General features: G+C 39.1%; 3 protein-coding genes and 1 pseudogene across 3 annotated transcripts; 3 read left to right on the top strand and 1 right to left on the bottom strand.

Moving 5' to 3' along the window:
• Nucleotides 1–473: 473 nt before the first annotated feature.
• Nucleotides 474–3,991, bottom strand: LOC104444059 (BTB/POZ domain-containing protein At4g08455). Its single transcript, XM_039302237.1, has 2 exons — nucleotides 3,537–3,991; nucleotides 474–1,195 (listed from the first exon to the last, which is right to left on the bottom strand). The coding sequence occupies exons 1-2, from the start codon at nucleotides 3,921–3,923 to the stop codon at nucleotides 728–730; spliced, it is 855 nt and encodes a 284-aa protein (XP_039158171.1). The 5' UTR covers nucleotides 3,924–3,991; the 3' UTR covers nucleotides 474–727.
• Nucleotides 3,992–6,090: 2,099 nt separating this feature from the next.
• Nucleotides 6,091–12,618, top strand: LOC104444053 (PHD finger protein EHD3). Its single transcript, XM_010057627.3, has 7 exons — nucleotides 6,091–6,242; nucleotides 6,724–6,988; nucleotides 7,192–7,428; nucleotides 7,533–7,856; nucleotides 10,109–10,195; nucleotides 10,293–10,337; nucleotides 11,098–12,618. The coding sequence occupies exons 2-7, from the start codon at nucleotides 6,731–6,733 to the stop codon at nucleotides 11,998–12,000; spliced, it is 1,854 nt and encodes a 617-aa protein (XP_010055929.2). The 5' UTR covers nucleotides 6,091–6,242; nucleotides 6,724–6,730; the 3' UTR covers nucleotides 12,001–12,618.
• Nucleotides 12,619–14,603: 1,985 nt separating this feature from the next.
• Nucleotides 14,604–15,560, top strand: LOC120286301 (wall-associated receptor kinase 2-like). The gene has a single exon (XM_039302529.1). It carries the CDS (start codon nucleotides 14,604–14,606, stop codon nucleotides 15,558–15,560), a length of 957 nt encoding a protein of 318 aa, XP_039158463.1.
• Nucleotides 15,561–16,415: 855 nt separating this feature from the next.
• Nucleotides 16,416–19,815, top strand: LOC104428453 (annotated as a pseudogene).
• The last annotated feature ends 475 nt before the right edge of the window (nucleotides 19,816–20,290 follow it).

Here is a 20,290-nt window from a genome sequence, read left to right as displayed (position 1 = left end):
AAAATTCGAGAGACGTATGAAGGAGGGCGTTAATTTTCTAAGAAACCTCAAAACAGTTAATTGCCCAAATAATGTCAATTGCAATTCTTAAACTAATGAGATGTATCCTCTGTCTTCACTTTCGTTCAATGTCTCCTGGACGTTACTTGCATCAGAGTTCAATAACTAAAGAAAGTTTTGGGTTGGTTGTTGACCGGAATATCCAAGCTCCAATGAACTAATTAAAAGCCAAGTCAAAGCCAAGTCAAAGTTCAGTGATATAATTGAAAAAAAGTTTAAAAAAGGAATATACAACAAAAGAAAATAAGAACAGATTTTGATGATGCTAATGTAAATAAAACCCTAAAGTGAAATGTAGTCTCTGTTATTTGCAAGCATTTGGTTCGTCCATAATTTCCTAGACAAGGCTCAAATTTCCCTAGTTCATAGTACAAATGTATATGATCGCCAATTTTAGCATAGATAATTTGTAATGACATCGAATGAGCACTTTGAATCAATAAAAGTTAACTGTCAAAGCTGAACGCACTTCAATCAGGAAAACAATACCAATGATCCAATGCCGGAGGTTGTATCCCTGATTAACACAAAGGCAATCAGATCTATTAACAAAACCATGCAAAAAATTATCCCACCCCTGTTCCTTCAAACTCAAAATTCCATAAAATTGAAAAGTCATTCTCCCAACTGGTTTTTCTCGTCGACGGTTACCCTGTACAGGACAAGACTATGACTTTGCGGAAGTATCCTTAGGTGCTGCAGTGTTTTCCTGCTTTTTAAGACAGGCTTCCAATATCTCCACCACAAGGGTGGGGTGCTTTTCAATGAATTCTGAATATTCTTGACGTTTTCTGAGTTTATCCATATTGTCCAAGATTAATGACAATGCGGCCTCAAGGAGAAGTTTTGCGTTGTGCTGGTGCGCAAAGGCATAGTTTACGATTGAGTTGTCCCAGTTCAATTTGGATACTAAGAACTTCTCGCAATAAGCTTTGAGGTGCTTCACCTGGTACTTTTCGGCCAATACTAGAAGCTCACAAGCCATTTGCTCATCGAGCAATGCTTCGGCAGAATAAAGATAGTTGACAAATGCTTGGAGGGCATCATAGGACACGTCACTTATCTTAATCGTGCCACTTCGGCTTTCCTCCATCTCATTCTTGAGCATAGCTTCAAACACTGGGGACCGGTTAGCCTGATTGTAAACACAAAATCGAAAGAGTCAAAAACACAATTTTTGCAGTGTGAGAAATCTCAATAGTTTCATAGGAGATTTTTGTGCATCTGATCAATATCAGTAAAGAGTTTTCTAAATCGAAGAAACATCTGATATGAATTTTATGGAGCTTGTAAGCAAAGCTTCTTAGCAATGTCCTTGCTTACATTATCAATTGCAAAACCTATGAAAACTATGTTGTGATCATAAGTCCCCTATGCCAAGCGAAAAAACTTCAAAACTCAAGTTTATGTAAATTCCAAGTTGATAACTCCAATGAAATTACATTGCAGCAGGCAAAATGCATATCTGGTTGGTCAAGAAATGATTAAATCAAATATTGTCAAAGAAATCCATAATCACTGAAGTATCCAGTGACTCAATTACCAATTATTCCACTCAACTCAACTAAGCCTCATTCCAAGCAAATAAAAGGAATCAATCATGATCTGTATAAGAAAATTGAGAACCTCTCTGACTTATATATCTGGTCCAACCAAACAAATATGGTAGTTCTAATGCCTGATTAGATGTTAGCTAATTGAAAAACTTCAAGATTAACCTAAGAGAGTTTAATAACATACTAGGAAGTTAAAGAAATAATCTATTAGGAGAAATGTGTTATGTAGGTGCATCCTTACCAGCATGTGGTTCCAAAAGTAAATGCAACCCCATTATCACCATATATAACCCAGTCCGAAGCATGTAGAGTGGCAGAATTTTACAGCAAGTCTCTAAATAAAGAGTGACAGAAATTCTATTAATTTGACATTTCTGATTATATATGCTCAACAACTATTTAATCTGCATAAACTTTGCATTACATCTTGAAAACCAGAGTAAACATAAGAAGGTTAAGCTGAGGCTCGAGAAGAGAGAAGACCAAGACCAATCCAAGCAATCATTGAGACCAAAAACAAAAGAATAAAGTGGCCCAACATGCTTTTTCAAGGTCAGATCACAGATACGATTTGTTGAATGCATATGTTTAATAAACTCATGGCGACTTAGTCAGGAATTGTCTGAGGAGGAAGGAAGCGATCTAAGAGAACTCGTTTGGTCAACTTTTCTCCAGTATACGAAAATTAGGATTGTCATTATTCGAATCATTTATTTGATCCCCCACTCAATCCAGGCATCTCTGAAGAGTATTTTGTGGCAAAGCATAGTCATTTACTACAGGAAGTTTGTCACATTACATGGTTGTCGTGTCTAGAGTGGCTGCCTTCTACTTGATATCCTCATGCACAAGAAATTATGAAGGCTGGCTTTTGATGATTAGATAATTGACTCAGTCTCACGAGCAGGAGATAGCTAGAGGACTTTAATCAGCTATAAATAACATAAGTAATGACAGCATGAAAGTTTGAGATGGCGAGCTAGTTAAAGGTGTCGTATAGGCCTCCTCCAAGGCATCAGAAGCATTTGATCAATCAAGCCCTAACTCATTATCCTCAGGTAGTATCACTTTTGGGGGCAGTCTTTGTTTCCAGACTGAAACTACCACCCTATTACGGACGTCAAGTGGCAAGGGCAAACAGTGATCGCTATCAACTAGTAAGCCACAGGTACCACTGTGCTAGCACACCCATGTCAATGTCGAGTTTACCGAATTCTCATAAACACATCAAATTCATCTTAAAAGTCCAACTGCAAATTCTCTGGAGGTCTATCTGCACAAATTTCTCAGTAACAAACAAAGATAGAACTTCTAATGAAATCCTCTATTAGCATTACTCTTTCACTCTCTTTTAACTTCTCTCTGCCTCGACTAAAATGAAAAATCCGAGAAACCTTAATAGCTCGACCCAGACAAATGATTTTCATAACGACCCCATTTCTACACCATCTATATCCAATATAAGCTCTCCCAAAAGAGTATCTTCCCTTCCAATTCTCGATTCATTCAGCATCATTTCACAGTCAAGGGCCTCTACTTTCCATAAATCAAGACTACCGAACAAAGGTTCAGCATAGTGGGTCTCCGCACCTTCATTCCAATGACTGAAATAAAACCCATAAAGGAAGAGTTCCCGTATCTAATCCACCCCTTCGAGAAGAATTATTGCAAAATTTCTCCATGACATAATTGATCAATTATTTACAATCGAGACACAATTTATCACCACAGTAGAACATTTGAACCCACCTGCAAATTAAGTACACACAAATCCAATCTTAACCACTGCGGACTAAACCCTCTCATCCCTTCCAAAATTCCCAAATTTAATCGGAGATCAGAGAAAAAGAAAAAAGAAAAACCCAAAGTCCAAATCAAAGAAAACCCGGCAATTTGAACTCAGCAAAAGAAGAAGCTCACCAGAACGGCCCTGTGAGCGGGCACCGGCACTGACGGGCCTCCGTCGGGACCGTCCTCGGCGGCGACCAAGACGATATCGGTGAACCCAGACCCATGGGAGCGGCCACTGGAGTGGTGGTGGTGGTGGTGGTCGTGGTCGTGGTCGTGGTCGGTCGGAGACCAGAAACTCAAGAACCTGATCTTGGCCTTCAAATCCTTGATCTCTCGCTTGAGCTCTTCCTCGGTCTCGCTCGCCTCCTCGTAGCACTCCTTGCAAGTGCCGGCGTCGCGCCTGGCGTAGTGCTCCTCGCAAGACAGGCAGCACATGGTGGGCTCCGTCTCCGAATTCGTCTCCGACTCGGTCTCCTCCATGTGCTCCTCCTCCTGCCTCGCGCACAGTCGCTGCATTTCCTCAATCGCGAAGCCTCCTCCGCTTCTCTTTTCTCGTACTCACGTCATGCTTGCCTACGCGCATCTCCTATGCCAGTAAAAAGGTACAAAATGTGAAAAGAAAAAAAGAAAACTTATGATTATAATTAGGGAAATAGTGATTCCATAACTAAAAGGATTCTCTCACGCCTTCTTTCGAAATCTCTATTTTGATTTGATTAATTTGCCCTTAAAATTCAGCCACAATTGATTTGCATGAATATTATTAATAATTATAAAAGGTTGTGGAAGAATGCTCTTTGGTCGTGAGAACATTATTTCCCAACTAATTATTATTTTTGACCAAAAAAACTGATTATTATCAAGTGGAAATGATTTACTTAAAGCGATATAAGATAAATCCTTTGGCATCCACTTAAGTTCAGTAAATATTTCAGTTAGGTAACTGAACTTTATTTCAATATCTTATCATACTATTTAATATTTTACAATTGATGCATTTTGATCAAACCCGATTGACTTTTTAATAAGCTACTTGCGATGCAGGCAAGTGGCAAATTTTTTTAAGCCAAATTACGACACACTTAACTAGGATGTCACATTAACATTTTGCTTGAGAATTCAGATTTTGATCGAAGTACACAAATTGTAAAAAAGAAATATAAAAGTTTCATGGATTAAGTGGCTAAAATTAATGATAAGTGACATGATTGGCGGTGACTAAAATTTCATATCCATGATCAAGGTTTCTATAGCAAGGTAGTTTGTATTGATCTTTTGTAAATTAAAAACCCATCTTAGCTTTATTCATAGACTTAGTGTGGAAGAAGTTTAGGATTGGATAAGGTGTACAATTGTGTTTTTAGGCATGATTAAAAGGTATAATCATAACAAAGTTAGGTGATAATTGGAAAAAAATAACGAGTAATAGACATGTCGCATATCTTAGTCAAATTCATGACTTGGTGATGGACATGGTTAATTGTCACAATTGAGAATCGCTTAAGTAAACTTAGTAATAGAAAAAATCATTTAAATTTTTATAAAAAAGAAAAATAATTTAAAGAAAAATCGAAAAATAGAAAAATTAATTGAAATTAAAATCAAAGAAAAAGGAACTATTCAATTTTGATCTTCACATTTGCTTTGCGTTTTCATTTTCCTTATAAGTTCTTGTATGTAATGAGTTGTGGCATGATTCGATTTGGTGACTGAAAACTTGCGGTTAGTAATTCCATTAGATTGATCATTGGCATTGCCTGTTTAATTTCACTTTTTTTGAAAGAAAAATAGGGAAATTAATAAATAAGTATATAAAACAACTTGACGGCATTGATCTACCCAAAATTAAATGACGACGATTCGATTTGTCCATTCTCGATAAATATAGTTATTGATTGTTAAAGTTTGATAACGCATTACTGAAAATTGCAACACATCAACGGAAAAAAAAATTGCTTTAGTTGGAAAACATCATAATAGGAAGGAACAAGTTTAAACTAGTTCATAGATCGTCTTCAAAGATTACACAATTACAACGGTGCAATTTAAGAAATAGAAAACTTTTAATCATAACGTCATATCAGTTCAAATACACAGTACACTCGCTTCCACCAGACTAATCGGTATCTCGTTAACTGATACCAAAAAAATATGTATTTTAACTTATGAATAGAAGTTATCATGTGGTTCAGACTGAAAAATAACATTACAACACAAAAGAGAAAAACAAAAACCCTATGTGAGGCTTCCCAAAGGCCCCAAATTATTGAACCGAATCTATCAATTTGACATGGGATCTGTCCCTCCTTGCAAGTCAAAGCCAGCGGCATCTGACTGCTTTCCCATTGGTGGCCGGAGGTGCCACGTGGGCATGGGGTTTAACCGGGAAGTTCAAACCAATTTCATGCCCAAGATCCAAGCAAAATACAATAACAAGAACAAGATAATAACTGAACTACCGAATGAAGAAATGGTATTAAAAGTGTTATCAATTTTTGCAGAGGAAAAAGAAGAAAATCTGCATTCGGATGGGAATAGAGTACAGCAAAGATCCAACCCTTTTTCCTCCCCTTATCGTCGAAATCCCGAAAATGGGAAAAGATAACAAAAGCGGCACCCATTTTCCAAATATTCTTTTCCATTTTCCGGAAAATAATATCTCGGCAAGCAGGGATAAAAAAACCGGAGAGAGAGAGAGAGAGGGGAAAAACCAGTTGAAGTTGCAGGAGGAGAGAGAGACCCAGAACTGAAAAAGGCGAGTACCAGTTACGGAACTTCCTTCTCCTCCTTCTCCTCCTCCGAAAGATTCAACCTTCCGCTCGAGGACCGCCAAAGGTGAGGAAAGTTCTCTCCTTTTTTTCAAAGTTGCTGCGCTCGTCAACTGCTCTGTTCGCTTCGTTTGTGGTTGAAGTGGTTGTGTTTTGCCGAGACAATTTGGTGGATTGTATGGTTTTCTTGTCCACACATGCATTGCTTCCTGCGTCGCTGTTTGCGAAGTTTTCGAGTTTATATGTCAATTCAGCGCGTTTCATGAATTGGGTTTTCATTAGAATTGAAAGAGAAGCCATGGTTGCGGAGAACTTGGTATGGCGTGGAGAGTGTGAACTTTTGTTCTCTGCTTGAAGTCTTCTTTTTTGGCACTGGGAAGAGTGTGACATGGTGAATTGGCCGGCTGAATTTTCTTGGTATTGATGAAATTGGGATTTTTTTCAACAGAAAACGCATGACTGTTTTGACTTTTGCTTTAGAAATTTGGAGTTTTGAGTTTTCTCTTGAGCCCTAATATGGAGCTTAGGGTTTGGAATTCTGGATTCAGGTTTTCGATGGGGGATGAGGCCAATGGCGTAGAGGGAGATAAACCTGCCTTGGTCAACAGCCGCGATGCCGAGAGTTCTTGCTTGAGGAGTGGGAAAATGAGTAATGGTTTTGCCAATGGCCATGATAGTGATGTTGCCGAAGGGAGTTCTGGTGGTAGTGAGTGTGTTCGGACTTACAAGAGGCGAAAGCAAGTGAAACTGGAAAGTAAAAGTGGAGAGAATGAGAGAGCCACCGCAGGAGCTTCAACTATTTCGGCAAACCAGGTTTGTCCTGTACCATTTTCTATTTGTTGCAGGTTTAATTTTTTCTCGTCTTAGATTTATGGTCTGTGTGCCGCACATGGAATGTTTCGACTTAATTTTGCCTGCATCTATACTTAAATTTCTTTCTTCTTATCAAGTGAAAATGATGTAATTCAGTCTGTACATTGTAGATGAAATCTATATCTGAAAATTTGTTATTGCAGATTTCAAGGGAACCAGTAGTTGGAGCTTCAGATTTTCATGTGTCTGAGCAGCTTCATGTTCCTTCTGTGGTCCATCATGCTGTTGAAAATGGTTGCGATGAGCACTCACAGAGCCAGTGCAGTAGCATTGTGTTGGAGCACATATTCCAGTCATTGAGTGATCAAGGTGGTATAGGACAGTGCATCCAAAATGCCCTGGCACGTCATGCTAGAGAAATTGATAATACGAAAGCCAAGGTTTTGGTGCCATTAAAACTACTACTTATGCATTGTCACTTTACACCTAATTCTACATTGCTTATCTCATTTTAACAGGTGGCTGCTTTTTGATTTCTAAGCAGGATACTCAGTTGAAAGATCAGCATAGGCTGGGCACCTCTACCCAAGCTGCAGGGGTGCAGAATGGAATTGCTGCCAATGGTGCTGACCTTACATCTAAGGCCTCTATGAATGGATCTAACCATGAGATGATCACCGAATCGAGTCAACGTGCATTTTACAACATCATAGTTTCAGGAAAATTCAGCCAATTATGCAAGCTTCTTTGTGAAAACTTTCCAGAAACCAAGATTGACAGAGTGTTGGATTTTCGCCTTATTAACTCACGAATGAAGGAGGGAGCTTATGAACAGTCCCAACTACTTTTCTCTTCAGACATATTACAGGTATCATATCATTGGTAGAACTGACGTATTTCTAATTGTAGTAAAGTATCTTGACATGGATGTGTTGACGAGTTCATGCGAGACTGTTCAATATATACGTTGGCAAATTGATTTGTGGTCTCATGCTATACAATGAGAAATCCTTCAATTGTTTATAATTGCACCCCTTCTGTTATATCTTTCAGTTATTTTATATAACTGAAAGAAGTTCCACTTTGTATACTCTGTCACATTGACTTTAGCAACTACTGTGCATGTAGTTGATTGAAATGTCAAATTTGGTGAGGAATTTGCAGTTCTTTTGGTTGTCTTCCTCTTCTGTGAGCAGTGATTAAAGCAGATCTAGGATGGATTCCTTCTGCTGGCCAACAGCTGAGAAGCTTAGACAGCTACCTGTCATTATCATGTACATACACTCCTTTTGTTTTCTAAAACTACATAAACATTTGACCATTTTTTCTTTAGCTTAAATTCCATTTGATTCTTGATCTTGGGAAAGCTCTCTTTTTGCTTAAGATTTTGTTGGGTAGAAATATTTCTCTTCCTCCTTCCCTTCTTGCTAGATAGAATAGCCAATGTTTTTTCACCTGGCAGAATAACAGTAAAATCCGGATATGCCTTACGAAGATCAGTTGTCTTCTAAGGAATTGCTTCTTCAATTCTCTGGGGCCTTTGTAACTGTGGTGCCAACATGTGATAGCTGGGACATTCAATATTGATGTTTTTCTCACAATGAAACCCTTCTTTGCAATCTTCCTTCCAATGTGTTACTACTATCTTCTTTTCTCTGATGTCCTAAGTGAGTTATATCTAGATTTGAGTAAATTGTCAAGCTTTTATTTATGGTTTCTACATTCTCAAATCTCTGTCTCAAGTGCCAGATCAAGTCTCGAACTTAAAAGGGTTTATTTATATAGGTCAACATAAATGTATTCTTTGTCAGACCTTCTGTACTGCAGAATTGTTGGGTATCTTGCATTGAACTCAATGGATTGCATCTTTCGAAGTCTCTTTCAAAAATTCAAAGCGCATTTTCAATCTTTTAGTATCCTTGTAAACTTAAGTTGCAGTTCTGTATTACAAAATGAAGGTTCCATGTTGGGTATAGATGAATGTCCAGTGTGAAACAATTGATGATTTTGTTTAAAAGTGCAACTTTTTTTGGTAAAACTTTCAGAGGGGATCTGGTTTTGAAATATAAATAGTTTCATTTTGACTGGCCTATGACTTCAGATTGTTATAGTATTTTCTTTACTTATGTAGGATTAGGTTTAAATCGAGTCTTTGAGAAGTCATTTGAAGGAAATGCCTTGGTGTTCTAGCTTTAATGATGTTGCTGGGATGTATAGGAGAATGGAAGGGAAATGTAGTGAGTTGTGATGATCTAAAGGATGGGAAAGCTCCTAGTTGAAAATGTGCTACCATGCTGGAGCTATGTAGAAGAGTCTGCTGGGAGTCGAACTTTAAGGTCATGTTATAGTCCCATTCATTTTGCTGTTTAGTCTGTGGAGTCAGATTAATGAGGATCTGCTCTATGTTAGAAACAGTGTAAATAGAATAAATTGCAGTTGATTTTAATGGAACTCATGCTCTTTTTTCCTAGTTTCATTCTGTAAGAGAGGGTGTTTGAACTCCAAAGGGTTTTGTTGAATGTGTGCTTTGGGAAGGGTTTTCAGTTTTATCCTTCATTTTAATCCCGCCAACTTTTCTGTTCCTTTCCTGTCAGTGGCTTGTGAAATATCTTTCATGCCATTACCACCGATATTCTAACAATATTGGATAGTTATACGGATGTGCTATACTTGGAAAATTTGATTATCTACTGAAAGTTGTACTTGGAAATAGCTCCAAATATGTGATTTAATTAAATTATTAGGGTAATTCAATTAATGTGTTTGCTGCAATGAAGGTATCTAAGCTGGTTCCAGAATTGAATACTTGTGAAGAGTAGGTGGATTCTAGGTGCAGTTAATACTGCATGCTCTTGTAAGGTTTCTCCATTGGATGCAATGACATTCTATGTCCTTGGTGGTTTATTTCTTCCCTAGATTCTTTTAAGTCTGTGACTTGTAATGTTTGTTTTTGCGCATCTTGATTTGGATGTGGGATCTCTGCCAGTTGTTCAAATATCTGTTGCAGTTTTTGATTTATAGTAGTGGACTTCTAATCTTCCTATTATCAAAGTCGTATGCAAAAAGTTACCTTCTTGTATAAGCTGCATGGCATATATTAAACCTTGTAAAATGCTACAGGTTTGGAGGAAGCTTGAAGAGATTGGCACCGGATTAGCTTCTTTGGCAAAGAGTCTCACTGACATATCTAAGGAGCATTGCAAATATGTGAGATTTTTGAAGTATTTTGAGATATGCATTTCAACAGTCTTTGCTGTCATTTTCTCTTTAAAGGTAAGTCTGAAGTTGTGTCTGTTTCTCCCAGGGGGCAAATGCTGACAAAAGCTATTCTGATGGAGGAAAATTCGTGGTAACTTTTCCTAAAATGCTGAGTAAATTTTTTTGGTGCATTATGCTGGTGCAGGTGCATAAATATAATCGATTAGGATTTGCAAATAATTGTCTTTGTAGATTAGATTCTTCTGTTCTGTATTTACTGTGCACAAACAGACTGACAGAAGATGTTTAAAGCACGATGAATCACTCCCTCAATTTCCATGTTTGCTTGGAAATGGCATTTATGTGGATTCGTTATATGGGAGTCTTTTGTGCATGTTGTAATTCTGTATAATTGAAGGCCACGGATTCATTATATGGGAGTCTTTCATGCATGTTGTAATTCTGTGTAACTGGGGGCCATTGAAATTTTTTCATGCTTTGATCCGGACCAGTGAATACATCCTTTTTTAACTTTTTTCAGCTTTGCTTTGTTATTTTGCGCATAACATTAGTGTTTGTGGGTAAGGGTGGTAGTGATGCTGCTATCTGACTTTTTTCTGCCACTGTTTGTTTTTTTTTTTGTACTTTCATTGCTGTTGTATTCCTTTTGTATTCTTTGATGCCTCTGTCTAGGAGTTTTAACTTTTTATTTTATGAATTAGAAACTCATTGATGAATCTAATAGTTTGTTCAGCCTATGTTTTATGGTATTTGCACTATGAGATTAGTACATCTAGAGCTTTAGCAGAAGCTATTATCAGGATCATATCGAATCCTCTTAGACCTGAGTTCTTGAAATGATGGTTTTGTCAATTCTGTTTATGACTTGACAAGTTGTTTATTTTGAATAGGTCTCTGGGAAGGATGCTCTCGTTGATGCTAAATTGGAGCAAACAGAAGAATGTGGTGCATATAATGGAAGCACCTGTCGGCATTGTGAACTGAAAGCTGATGGAATGGAATGTTTAGTTTGTGATTCATGTGAGGAAATATACCATGTCTCTTGCATTGAGCCTGCAGTGAAAGAGATTCCACCTAGAAGTTGGTACTGTGCTAGTTGCACGGAAAGCGGAATCACTTCTCCCCATGAGAACTGTGTTGTCTGTGAGAGATTGAATGCTTCCAGGAGTGCCGCCAATGGGTTTGCTGATGAAGAGGCTCTTACTACGTTGGAAGATGCAAATTGCAGCTCAGATTTGGGGATTAACCCATTTGAAGAGACCAAAATCTCGAGTACATGCAAAATATGCGGGAATGAGATTGAAAATGGGGATAAGTTCAGGATGTGCGAGCATCCTTTTTGTCCCAATAAGTATTATCATAGGAGGTGCTTGACAACGAAGCAGTTGAAGTCCTACAGTTCTCGTTGGTACTGTCCTTCTTGTTTGTGTAGAGGCTGCCTCACTGATCGAGATGATGACAAAATTGTTTTGTGTGATGGTTGTGATCAAGCATATCATATCTACTGCATGAAACCGCCGCGCACCTCAATTCCAAGGGGAAAATGGTTTTGTAGAAAATGTGATGCTGGGATTCAAGCAATACGCAGGGCGAAGAAGGCATATGAGAATTTTGAAAATAAACAGAGGAAGAAAGTTGTACAGAATGGGGAATGCCGGACGCCGGACAAAAAGCCAAATGAGAATGGTGAAGAGGATGCAGACAAAGGTAGAGGTGGAATGGACATGCTTTTAATTGCGGCCAATACTCTCAATGACGAGGAGAAATTGGCTGGTGTAGAGATGGATTCCTGAGAACTTGATATGGCTGATTTTTTCTTGGGAGGAACAGTATCATTGAGTCATCATTTTTGTAACTCTAGCAACCAATTTTCTGAAAATGTGCTTTTAGGATGATCAGTGATTTTCCAAGGAGTTTTTGTGGGGTCTTCCTGACTTCTGGTTGCACAACATTGGGTGGCATATCATTGTGAAAGCTGTGCAATATTTGACAGTAGCTTCGATTCAATGACAACGGAATATGAAGGTGATGAGGAAATTGCTAACCCTTTTGTTGTTTTTGTTCTAGCGACAGCTGTTGTAGCTTCCGCAGCTTGTACCCTGTCGTGCATTTAGTTGTACCATGGTAGCATCAAAAAGCTGATTTCTCTCTGAGATATGTTGTAACAGAATAACTGTCCAGCTGCATTTTTTTCTTCAACATCAAGAAGAGTAAGCTTCTTTTTTTCTTTGGCCCTCCATCCCATTGAGACATCAACCTGTGAATTTACTTTTCTGATCTTGATGGAGACACTGCTTTGTTGCTCACCCCCTTGATACAGAATTCTTGTAGCGTGGAAGTTCTACTTTACGCATGGTACTTACAATATCATGGACCAAGTCTCTCAATAATATGTAACAGTGTCCATGTTATGCGTGCTTTCTTTGTTACTCTCTTTGATTAGTGAGGGCAAGTCATGTTGCAGTGGTGCCATTTTTGTATTGGAATGAAACTTAAAGAGTTGCTTACTTTGGATCCTTCCAGTCTGTGCAAATCCAACATTTTTCTGGTGTTGGGCTGCTCTCCTTTTTGCCCCACTGACTCATGTCATAGGTATTTAAAAATGAAACGGTGCTTACCTTTTTGTCTGGTGAATTGTTCTCAATTGAGGTCTTGTAGCGGTTCTTGTGCTTGTGGTAGCCGGCTCCTCCTGCATTCCTTCACCTTGTGTCATGTTCTGTTTTGCGGATGAAGTTTGCTTCGTGTCACGTTGATATAAATACGCAGCGTTCAAGGAAACTAAGCTCTTTTGACTTAAGGACCGCGTTCATAAATATCCATGTCAGTGAAGAGTATACTATAAAACGCTTTCTCTGAAAAATCTTTTTTTTTTTAAAAGTTCTAACTTAATGAATGATAAGATGCTGATGTGCTGTTTGAAATACTGTCTGGAATTTATCCTTTTTTTCCTTAAGGTATTAACTCAACAAGAGATTAGTTTTTCGTATACATTCTTTTATTTATTTTTGTTATGGATTAAATGGCAAAACAATGTCAAACATCATACCATAATAGATCGGTAGTTCATGAGATATCAAGTGGCAAGCACATGTGCGAACATATTGTCAGCTCCCGTTATTAGTAATTACTTCTCTATCATGGGTCCCTACATGTTTTAACAATATTAATTTGTGATGAGTATCTAATAATAGAGAATTGATACCTATTATAATTAAACAATTTTTTAAAGGGTCTTTTAGAGTGAACCCGGCCAAAGTAAGGGGCATGCTAACTAGCGTTTGTATAAATCTAACGATGAGAACTTGTGGATGAAGCCACCGGGAATTAGTAGTGTCCCTTTCAGTCGAGATGTCAGCCCAACTTCAGTTATTATTCTGCTTGTGCCATCCCCCGTTGACTTACCAACTCGTTCCAAGTCCCACTCGATCAGCTCCTGCTCTGGTCTACGCTGGGTCCTGTCCTTCTCTTTACTCGTTCTACTTCGACTTTTGACCCATTCAGTTCTTGTTTATACCGCTCAATCGTAGGCCCTCCTTGCGTCACCAAATGTAACATCACCTTCCGTCACCACGGCACTGCCGGCGAGTTTCTCTATTAGCTGGTCCTAAAGAACAAGAATGATAGAATGTTGAGGCACCGGAATTGATTTAGTGAACGTATTTTTTTAAAGGGTCGGGCCGAGTCCACTCTGCCGTGGGCTAAAGCGCTGCAAATTTTGCCGTGCTCAAGTCCTACGGTCAATGATCACAAGTTTTGGATCGAACGGCTGAGAACGGCTGACAACACGCGTGACCCCACGTTTGACCCATTCAGTTCTTGTTTACACTGCCCAATCGCGGGCCCTCCTTGCGTCACCAAACGTAACATCACCTTCCGTCACCACGGCAGTGCCCGGCGAGTTTCTCTATTAGCTGGTCCTAAAGAACAAGAATGATAGAATGTCGTAAGTTCCGGAATTGATCTAGTGGACGTATTTTTTTAAAAGGTCGGGCCGAGTCCACTCTGCCGTGGTCTAAAGCGCTGCAAATTTGCCGTGCTCAAGTCCTACGGTCAATGATCACAAGTTTTGGATCGAACGGTTGAGAACGGCTGACAACACGTGTGACCCCACGGCTGACAAAGAAAATGCTTGGATCTGCTGGCGCAATTTTCCTTTGCACGAGCTCGCGGTAGGGGGATCTGTGGTTCGTATGCAACTTGTTTATATACTCATTGCAAACCTTATGATTAATTTACTAATGATGTAATCGTGGCATGATTAATATAGTCGAGACTATGAATAATGTATGTACCATGTGGCTTTTTCAAAGCTCCATCATCACTTATAAAGGTTGTCATCAAGCTATGAAGCTCATCATCATCTTGTTGCAAAACATCATCTCAATTCAGGAAGAATATGTGTGAACCGAAGTTGCTCCATAGACTTCCCTTGAGAGTTGTGCTGTTGTTGTGCTCATTGGTGGCTCTATCGTCAATAATTACAGCGGATGTAGTCCAAACAACAAAGCCTGGATGCGTGAACAGATGTGGCAACCTCACCTTCGCGTACCCATTTGGGACGAACAACGCCGGCAATGACTGCTACTTCAAAGAATCAAACTCTTTCCTCATCTTTTGCGACAACTCGACTGATACTCCCACTCCTTATATGTCCGATAGAGACTCTAATCTCCAAATACTCAATATATCTTTTGAGAATCACGAGATTAGTGTAACAATGTTTGTAGCCAAAGATTGTTATAATTCGTCTGGCGGATCCTTGTACAACAATAATCCTTCGCTCATTATTCCCGATTTCCCCATATCTTCTGCCAAGAACAAATTTATCGCCGTGGGATGCGACACGTACGCAACCTTCAGCGGCCGACAAGGAAGCACGTATGTGACGGGGTGCTTGTCCTCATGCGAGAGCTTCTCAGACGTGATTAATGGGTCGTGCTCAGGCATTGGTTGCTGCGAGACTAGCATACCTCGAGACGCCTACCAATACAACATCTCTGTCAGTAGCTTCAAAAATCATGCCGGCATCTGGGAATTCAATCCATGCGGATACGCTTTCGTTGCCGAAGACGGCTTCTTTAGCTTCTCCACGGACAATCTGCACGAGCCGCCATTTGATATGGTCCCTATAGTTGTCGATTGGTTAATTCCAGATCAAACATGCGATGATGCAAAGAAGAATACAACGACCTACATGTGCCAAGATAACTCCAATTGTACAGATGCTGAGAATGGACACGGGTACCAGTGCCGCTGCTTGGAGGGTTTTCAAGGGAACCCCTATCTACAAAATGGTTGTCAAGGTACCTTCTCTGATCTTTTCATTAGACCATCCGAACAAGTGTTCATGTAAAGAATCGTGGATCATTATTTCAATACGGGCGAGAATGTTAAATGGATCCAATCGCATAGAAAACCGAGAGAAAGAAATTGGTCGAAATTTTTAAGTCAGAGGCCCAAATTTTGACTTCATGAATGGTACATCTTAAATGATTCTCGTAATAATCACGTAAAATTTATAATCTTAAAAATTGTAACAATCTAAGCCGTAAAACATGATCATTCTTTTTCTTTCGGTAGCATGAATTTTCGTTGCTTGAAATTTAATATGACTATGAAGCCCTTAGCAATAATCCGTAGATTTTCACAGTAATCCTTCCTCATATAGCTAGACATTCTTCTCTCCTAAATTTAGTCCGTACGATTATTTTACAAACTAAAGTGGTCGACAGCAATTGAGTCTATAAACAAATGATCCATACTGAACCCTCAATATGAGTCGGTCAAATTAACTTGTAATCAATTTCATGTACCGATGCTAATACATCCAGCATTTTTCTGTATTTATAGACAGTTATTTTTGAATTTTTTTCTATGTGATGTGTTATTCTAGTTGGTAATGGCACAATTTTGTTGGATAATTCTTGAATCTTCTATTCGAAACAAAGATAAAGTGCTTGGTTAAGCTTAGGCTCTTGAGATGACGACCCATCATTTAAAAAGTGTGGTGAGCTATCGTGATCTCAAGAAAAGCAAATTGACTCGACATGTCCTCTCAAAATTGAAAGTGTTGCCAAATCATAGAATTCTATTTACTTTTTCAAGTTTCTTCCAATTGAAATGGAGTTGAATTGCTCCTTCTAATTGGAATATATTCCTACAGATATCAATGAATGCGTGATTTCACAACCCTGCGTTGGACTTGGAATATGTACGAACTTGCAAGGAACGTATAATTGTTCATGTCCAGAGGGATCCCAAGGAGATGGAAGAAAAGATGGCAAGGGTTGTACTCCTATCATCCATGAAAAGAGGTTTCGCTCAATTGACGTCGTGCTAGGTCAGTAAGTCGTACACATTGCCCAAACCTTTTCATCATATAAAAGCTTCTTTTATCTTGTAATTCGTTCACATTCTTTAAATGTTGTTATTATGTCATTGTTCCATCTTCTATTGTTAGTTATTGAGATTTTTCAAATGTAAATCTTTCTCTTTGAATTAGTTGTGTCCATGAATTATATACATGTATTGTCATCACTCGATGCAATATATCATTCTCGTTTGATATTGCGGAAACATCACCGATCGTAGCACACCACGGATTCGAGCGTACCTTGTTAGCCACAGATTAAAAAATCAACCACTTGTTCTTTCGTTGTTGAAAAAGAATCAAGCACGTTTTATCTAAGAAATTTGAGGACTCTCTTCCTCAAGAGTCTCACACGACACATAAAAGTTGAGATCAAACTTTTGCCACTCTTATTGGTCGTCTCATGCATACGTAGTATGAAATACGTATTACGGTATTAACTCCTTTCCCATGGAGCGTATGTCACCAACAAGCTTCTAACAGCACTAGCATAAGGAACATGTTTCATTTGTTCCTTCTCTTTTGGATGGCTCAATCCTTCACCTTTTGCAATGATGCAATATCTAGTGCTTCTTGCTTTTCCAGCACATATTGAATCTTCATATTCAATATTTCACAATTGTAGCCGTTCAAATCAGCAATTAAATTCTTAGTTCTTTGAAACCATCCATCGAACACATCGAGGGACATACATGCACGAATAAATAATGCCTATCATTTATGCATCCCTATTTGCATAGACCCATCATATTAATGAATAATTTTAAGTAAGGCTTCGAGAATCAAAAGGTCACTACGTTTCCAATCATCCTCCAAAATCCTAACTTAAAATTATCATTAATATGATTGTCATATGCAAATCGATTCTATGAAGTTACAAAAACTTCTATAACTACCCTGACTAACTACCCACAATCGCGGTGAATGAGAAAGCAAATATTATCTAACATCCAATAGAATAATGAGCTTTCACATAATACAACTAATATATCGGTTGCTACATTAACAACAATCGTGTAGTAATCATTACATAATCAATCAAAGAAATAAATAGGGAATGTCCCTTCTAATCTATCAGTCAAAACATCGAGAAAACCGAAGGTACATTTGCCAACCATGGAAAAACTTTTGAGAGCTCTCATGTCGCCACCAAGCATTCGCTCACTCGCGCCACGTAGCGCACAATCTAAGGGTTGAAGTTTTGGCCAACTCAATCTATAGTACTTCTCTTACAAAAGCTTCCACCACCTCCTATAACCCGGACCACATTGACCTCCCATAGCCGATCTAACACTACTTGCCATTCGGGTGGAAGAGTGTTCAACAAGCCAGACCTTCTCAAAATCCGGCATAAGATAACCATTATTGATGATTTCTGTATCATCGATTGACCTTAACCATATGTGATACTAAATCACCATCAAGCCACCGAAAATCGCCTAACTCTTTCATTGCCTTTTAGGTCTAGCTCTTCCTTCGTCCGTTCTCGAGATTGCGGTATCCATGCATTACGCATCATAGTTTCGCAACAAATGCAACAAAATGGATCACTTATCATCCATAATCATTCCTGTTATCAAAAGATACTCTCAGCATAATTATATATTTAGGTTTATTTTGCTATTATCAAGGTTCGTCTTAATACAAAAGCTTCAAGTTGATGGAGGAGAGAAGAAAATAGGACAGAGAAGTAAATTAAAACAAAATTGTTTGAGCAATGAGAAAGAAAGAGTTAAGCATATTTCGATTCATTTTCCCCCTTTTCTTGGGTGTGTGAACCTTATGTAGGGTGATGGAGGACTGATTTGTTTGTACGCCGAATGTAACGTCTTTTCCTAGGTGTGAGCATAAGCTTCCTGCTGGTTCTTTTGGTTGTTTCCTGGTTATATTGGGGGCTGAGAGAAAGAAAGATCAGCAGACAGAGAGAGAAGTTCTTCCTAGAAAATGGGGGCTGCCTTATGTTGCAGAGACTTCTTTCTGAGCACGAAGGCTCCGTTGAATCCGCGAGAATATTCACCGACGAAGAGCTCAAGAAGGCTACTGACCACTACAATGAAAGCCGAATCCTAGGCCAAGGAGGCCAAGGAACAGTATATCGAGGGATCTTACCAGACAATGCGGTTGTCGCCATCAAGAAGGCCAAGATTTTGGACCGAAGTCAGGTCGAAGAATTCATCAACGAGCTGATCATCCTCTCCCAAATTAATCACCGCAATGTGGTTAAGCTAATCGGTTGTTGCTTCGAGACAAAGGTCCCCTTATTAGTCTATGAGTTCATGAACAATGGCACCCTTGCCGACCACATACACAAGTGTGGCCACGAGTCCACATTATCCTGGAGGGCTCGTCTCCGCATTGCAGGGGAGACTGCAGGTGCGCTCTCGTACTTGCACTCCGATGCATTTGCTCAGATTTTGCACAGAGACATAAAGAGCACAAACATATTGTTGGACGAAAATTTCACTGCAAAGGTTGCCGATTTTTGAGCCTCCAGGCTAGTCCCCCTCGACCGGACGCAGCTGACCACGCTGGTTCAAGGCACCCTCGGATACTTGGACCCAGAGTACTTCCACTCAAGCCAGTTGACCGAGAAGAGTGATGTCTATAGCTTCGGGGTCGTGTTGGCTGAGCTGCTGACTGGACTGAGGGCCTTGTCCTTCGAGCGGGCAGAGAATGAGAGGAACTTGTCCTTGTATTTTACTTCTGCAATAAAGGGCGAGAGGTTGTTCGAAATCATTGACTTGAAGGTGCTGAATGAGGGGAACCCTGAAGAGATTAAGGAAGTCGCGATGCTGGCAAGCCGCTGCCTGAGGGTGAAAGGGGAAGATCGGCCGACCATGAAGGAAGCGGCAATGGAACTGGAGGGACTGATGAAGGTGATGGATAGGCATCCATGGGTGAATCAGAGCTGTGACCTTGAAGAATCTGAGCATTTACTTGGTGAGAGATCAAGGGAATGTGATGGCATCCTCAAAAGCAATGCATCAGGAAATGATGATAGCATAAGCAACCAAGTGCCCTTCGAAATTGAAAGCGGAAGATGAGACTTCATGGCAATATTGGCCCTTGTACTATTTTTCTTTTTTCTTTCTTTTTTTGTCTGTTTAGTTGCTTGTTCTATGTGCTCAAAGTTCAGATGCTACGTCCAAATAGAGTAACTGCCCCCTATATTTGTGTAACATAACATTCGGACGATATTTGAAAAGTGGAAGGTGCCACAAACATTCTTGGGCTTCTATATAATTCAACCACCGAGACGGAGGATGTTGCTATATCTAAAGTTGGTAAGGAGATGATTTGGTTGAATTTTTTTTTTTTTTTGAAGGAGATAAGCAAGGAGCAGGATAACCGTGTTATTTTTAGTGACATTCAAAGTGTTGTTTGTCTTGCAAAGAATTTATTATTTCATTCAAGGACAAAACACATTGAATTAAAGTATATAAAATTCGTCGGTTGATAGATGATGAGACTTTGTCATTGAAAAAGATTATTGGTGTAGAAAATCTAGTAGATATGTCAACAAAGATTGTTACCATTGAGAAACTGAGGTTGTGTATTGCCTTAATTGGCCTCCATGGTAAGTGATGAGGGAAGCCGCTGCACTAGGACAATTTGGGCTACAAAGATAAAGACTATAAAAAAAAAATTATTGTTTTTTTTTTTTTTTTTAAAGATTAGCCTCCAAGTGGGAGATTGATAGAGTTATGGAGTAT

Source organism: Eucalyptus grandis, chromosome 9 (genome assembly GCF_016545825.1).
Source record: "Eucalyptus grandis isolate ANBG69807.140 chromosome 9, ASM1654582v1, whole genome shotgun sequence".
In the NCBI taxonomy this organism is placed as follows: Eukaryota; Viridiplantae; Streptophyta; class Magnoliopsida; order Myrtales; family Myrtaceae; genus Eucalyptus; species Eucalyptus grandis.
Note: the sequence above shows the minus strand (reverse complement) of the source record. Positions and strands in the feature narration are given on the sequence as shown.

Coding starts and splice junctions, on each gene's coding strand:
- LOC104444053 (XM_010057627.3), top strand. CDS start 6,731: ATGGGGGATGAGGCCAATGGCGTAGAGGGAGATAAACCTGCCTTGGTC. Junction 7,429..7,532: donor TTGATAATACGAAAGCCAAG/GTTTTGGTGCCA, acceptor ATTTCTAAGCAG/GATACTCAGTTGAAAGATCA. Junction 10,196..10,292: donor CTAAGGAGCATTGCAAATAT/GTGAGATTTTTG, acceptor TGTTTCTCCCAG/GGGGCAAATGCTGACAAAAG.
- LOC104444059 (XM_039302237.1), bottom strand. CDS start 3,923: ATGCAGCGACTGTGCGCGAGGCAGGAGGAGGAGCACATGGAGGAGACC. Junction 1,196..3,536: donor CCGCTCACAGGGCCGTTCTG/GTGAGCTTCTTC, acceptor GTTTACAATCAG/GCTAACCGGTCCCCAGTGTT.
- LOC120286301 (XM_039302529.1), top strand. CDS start 14,604: ATGTGTGAACCGAAGTTGCTCCATAGACTTCCCTTGAGAGTTGTGCTG.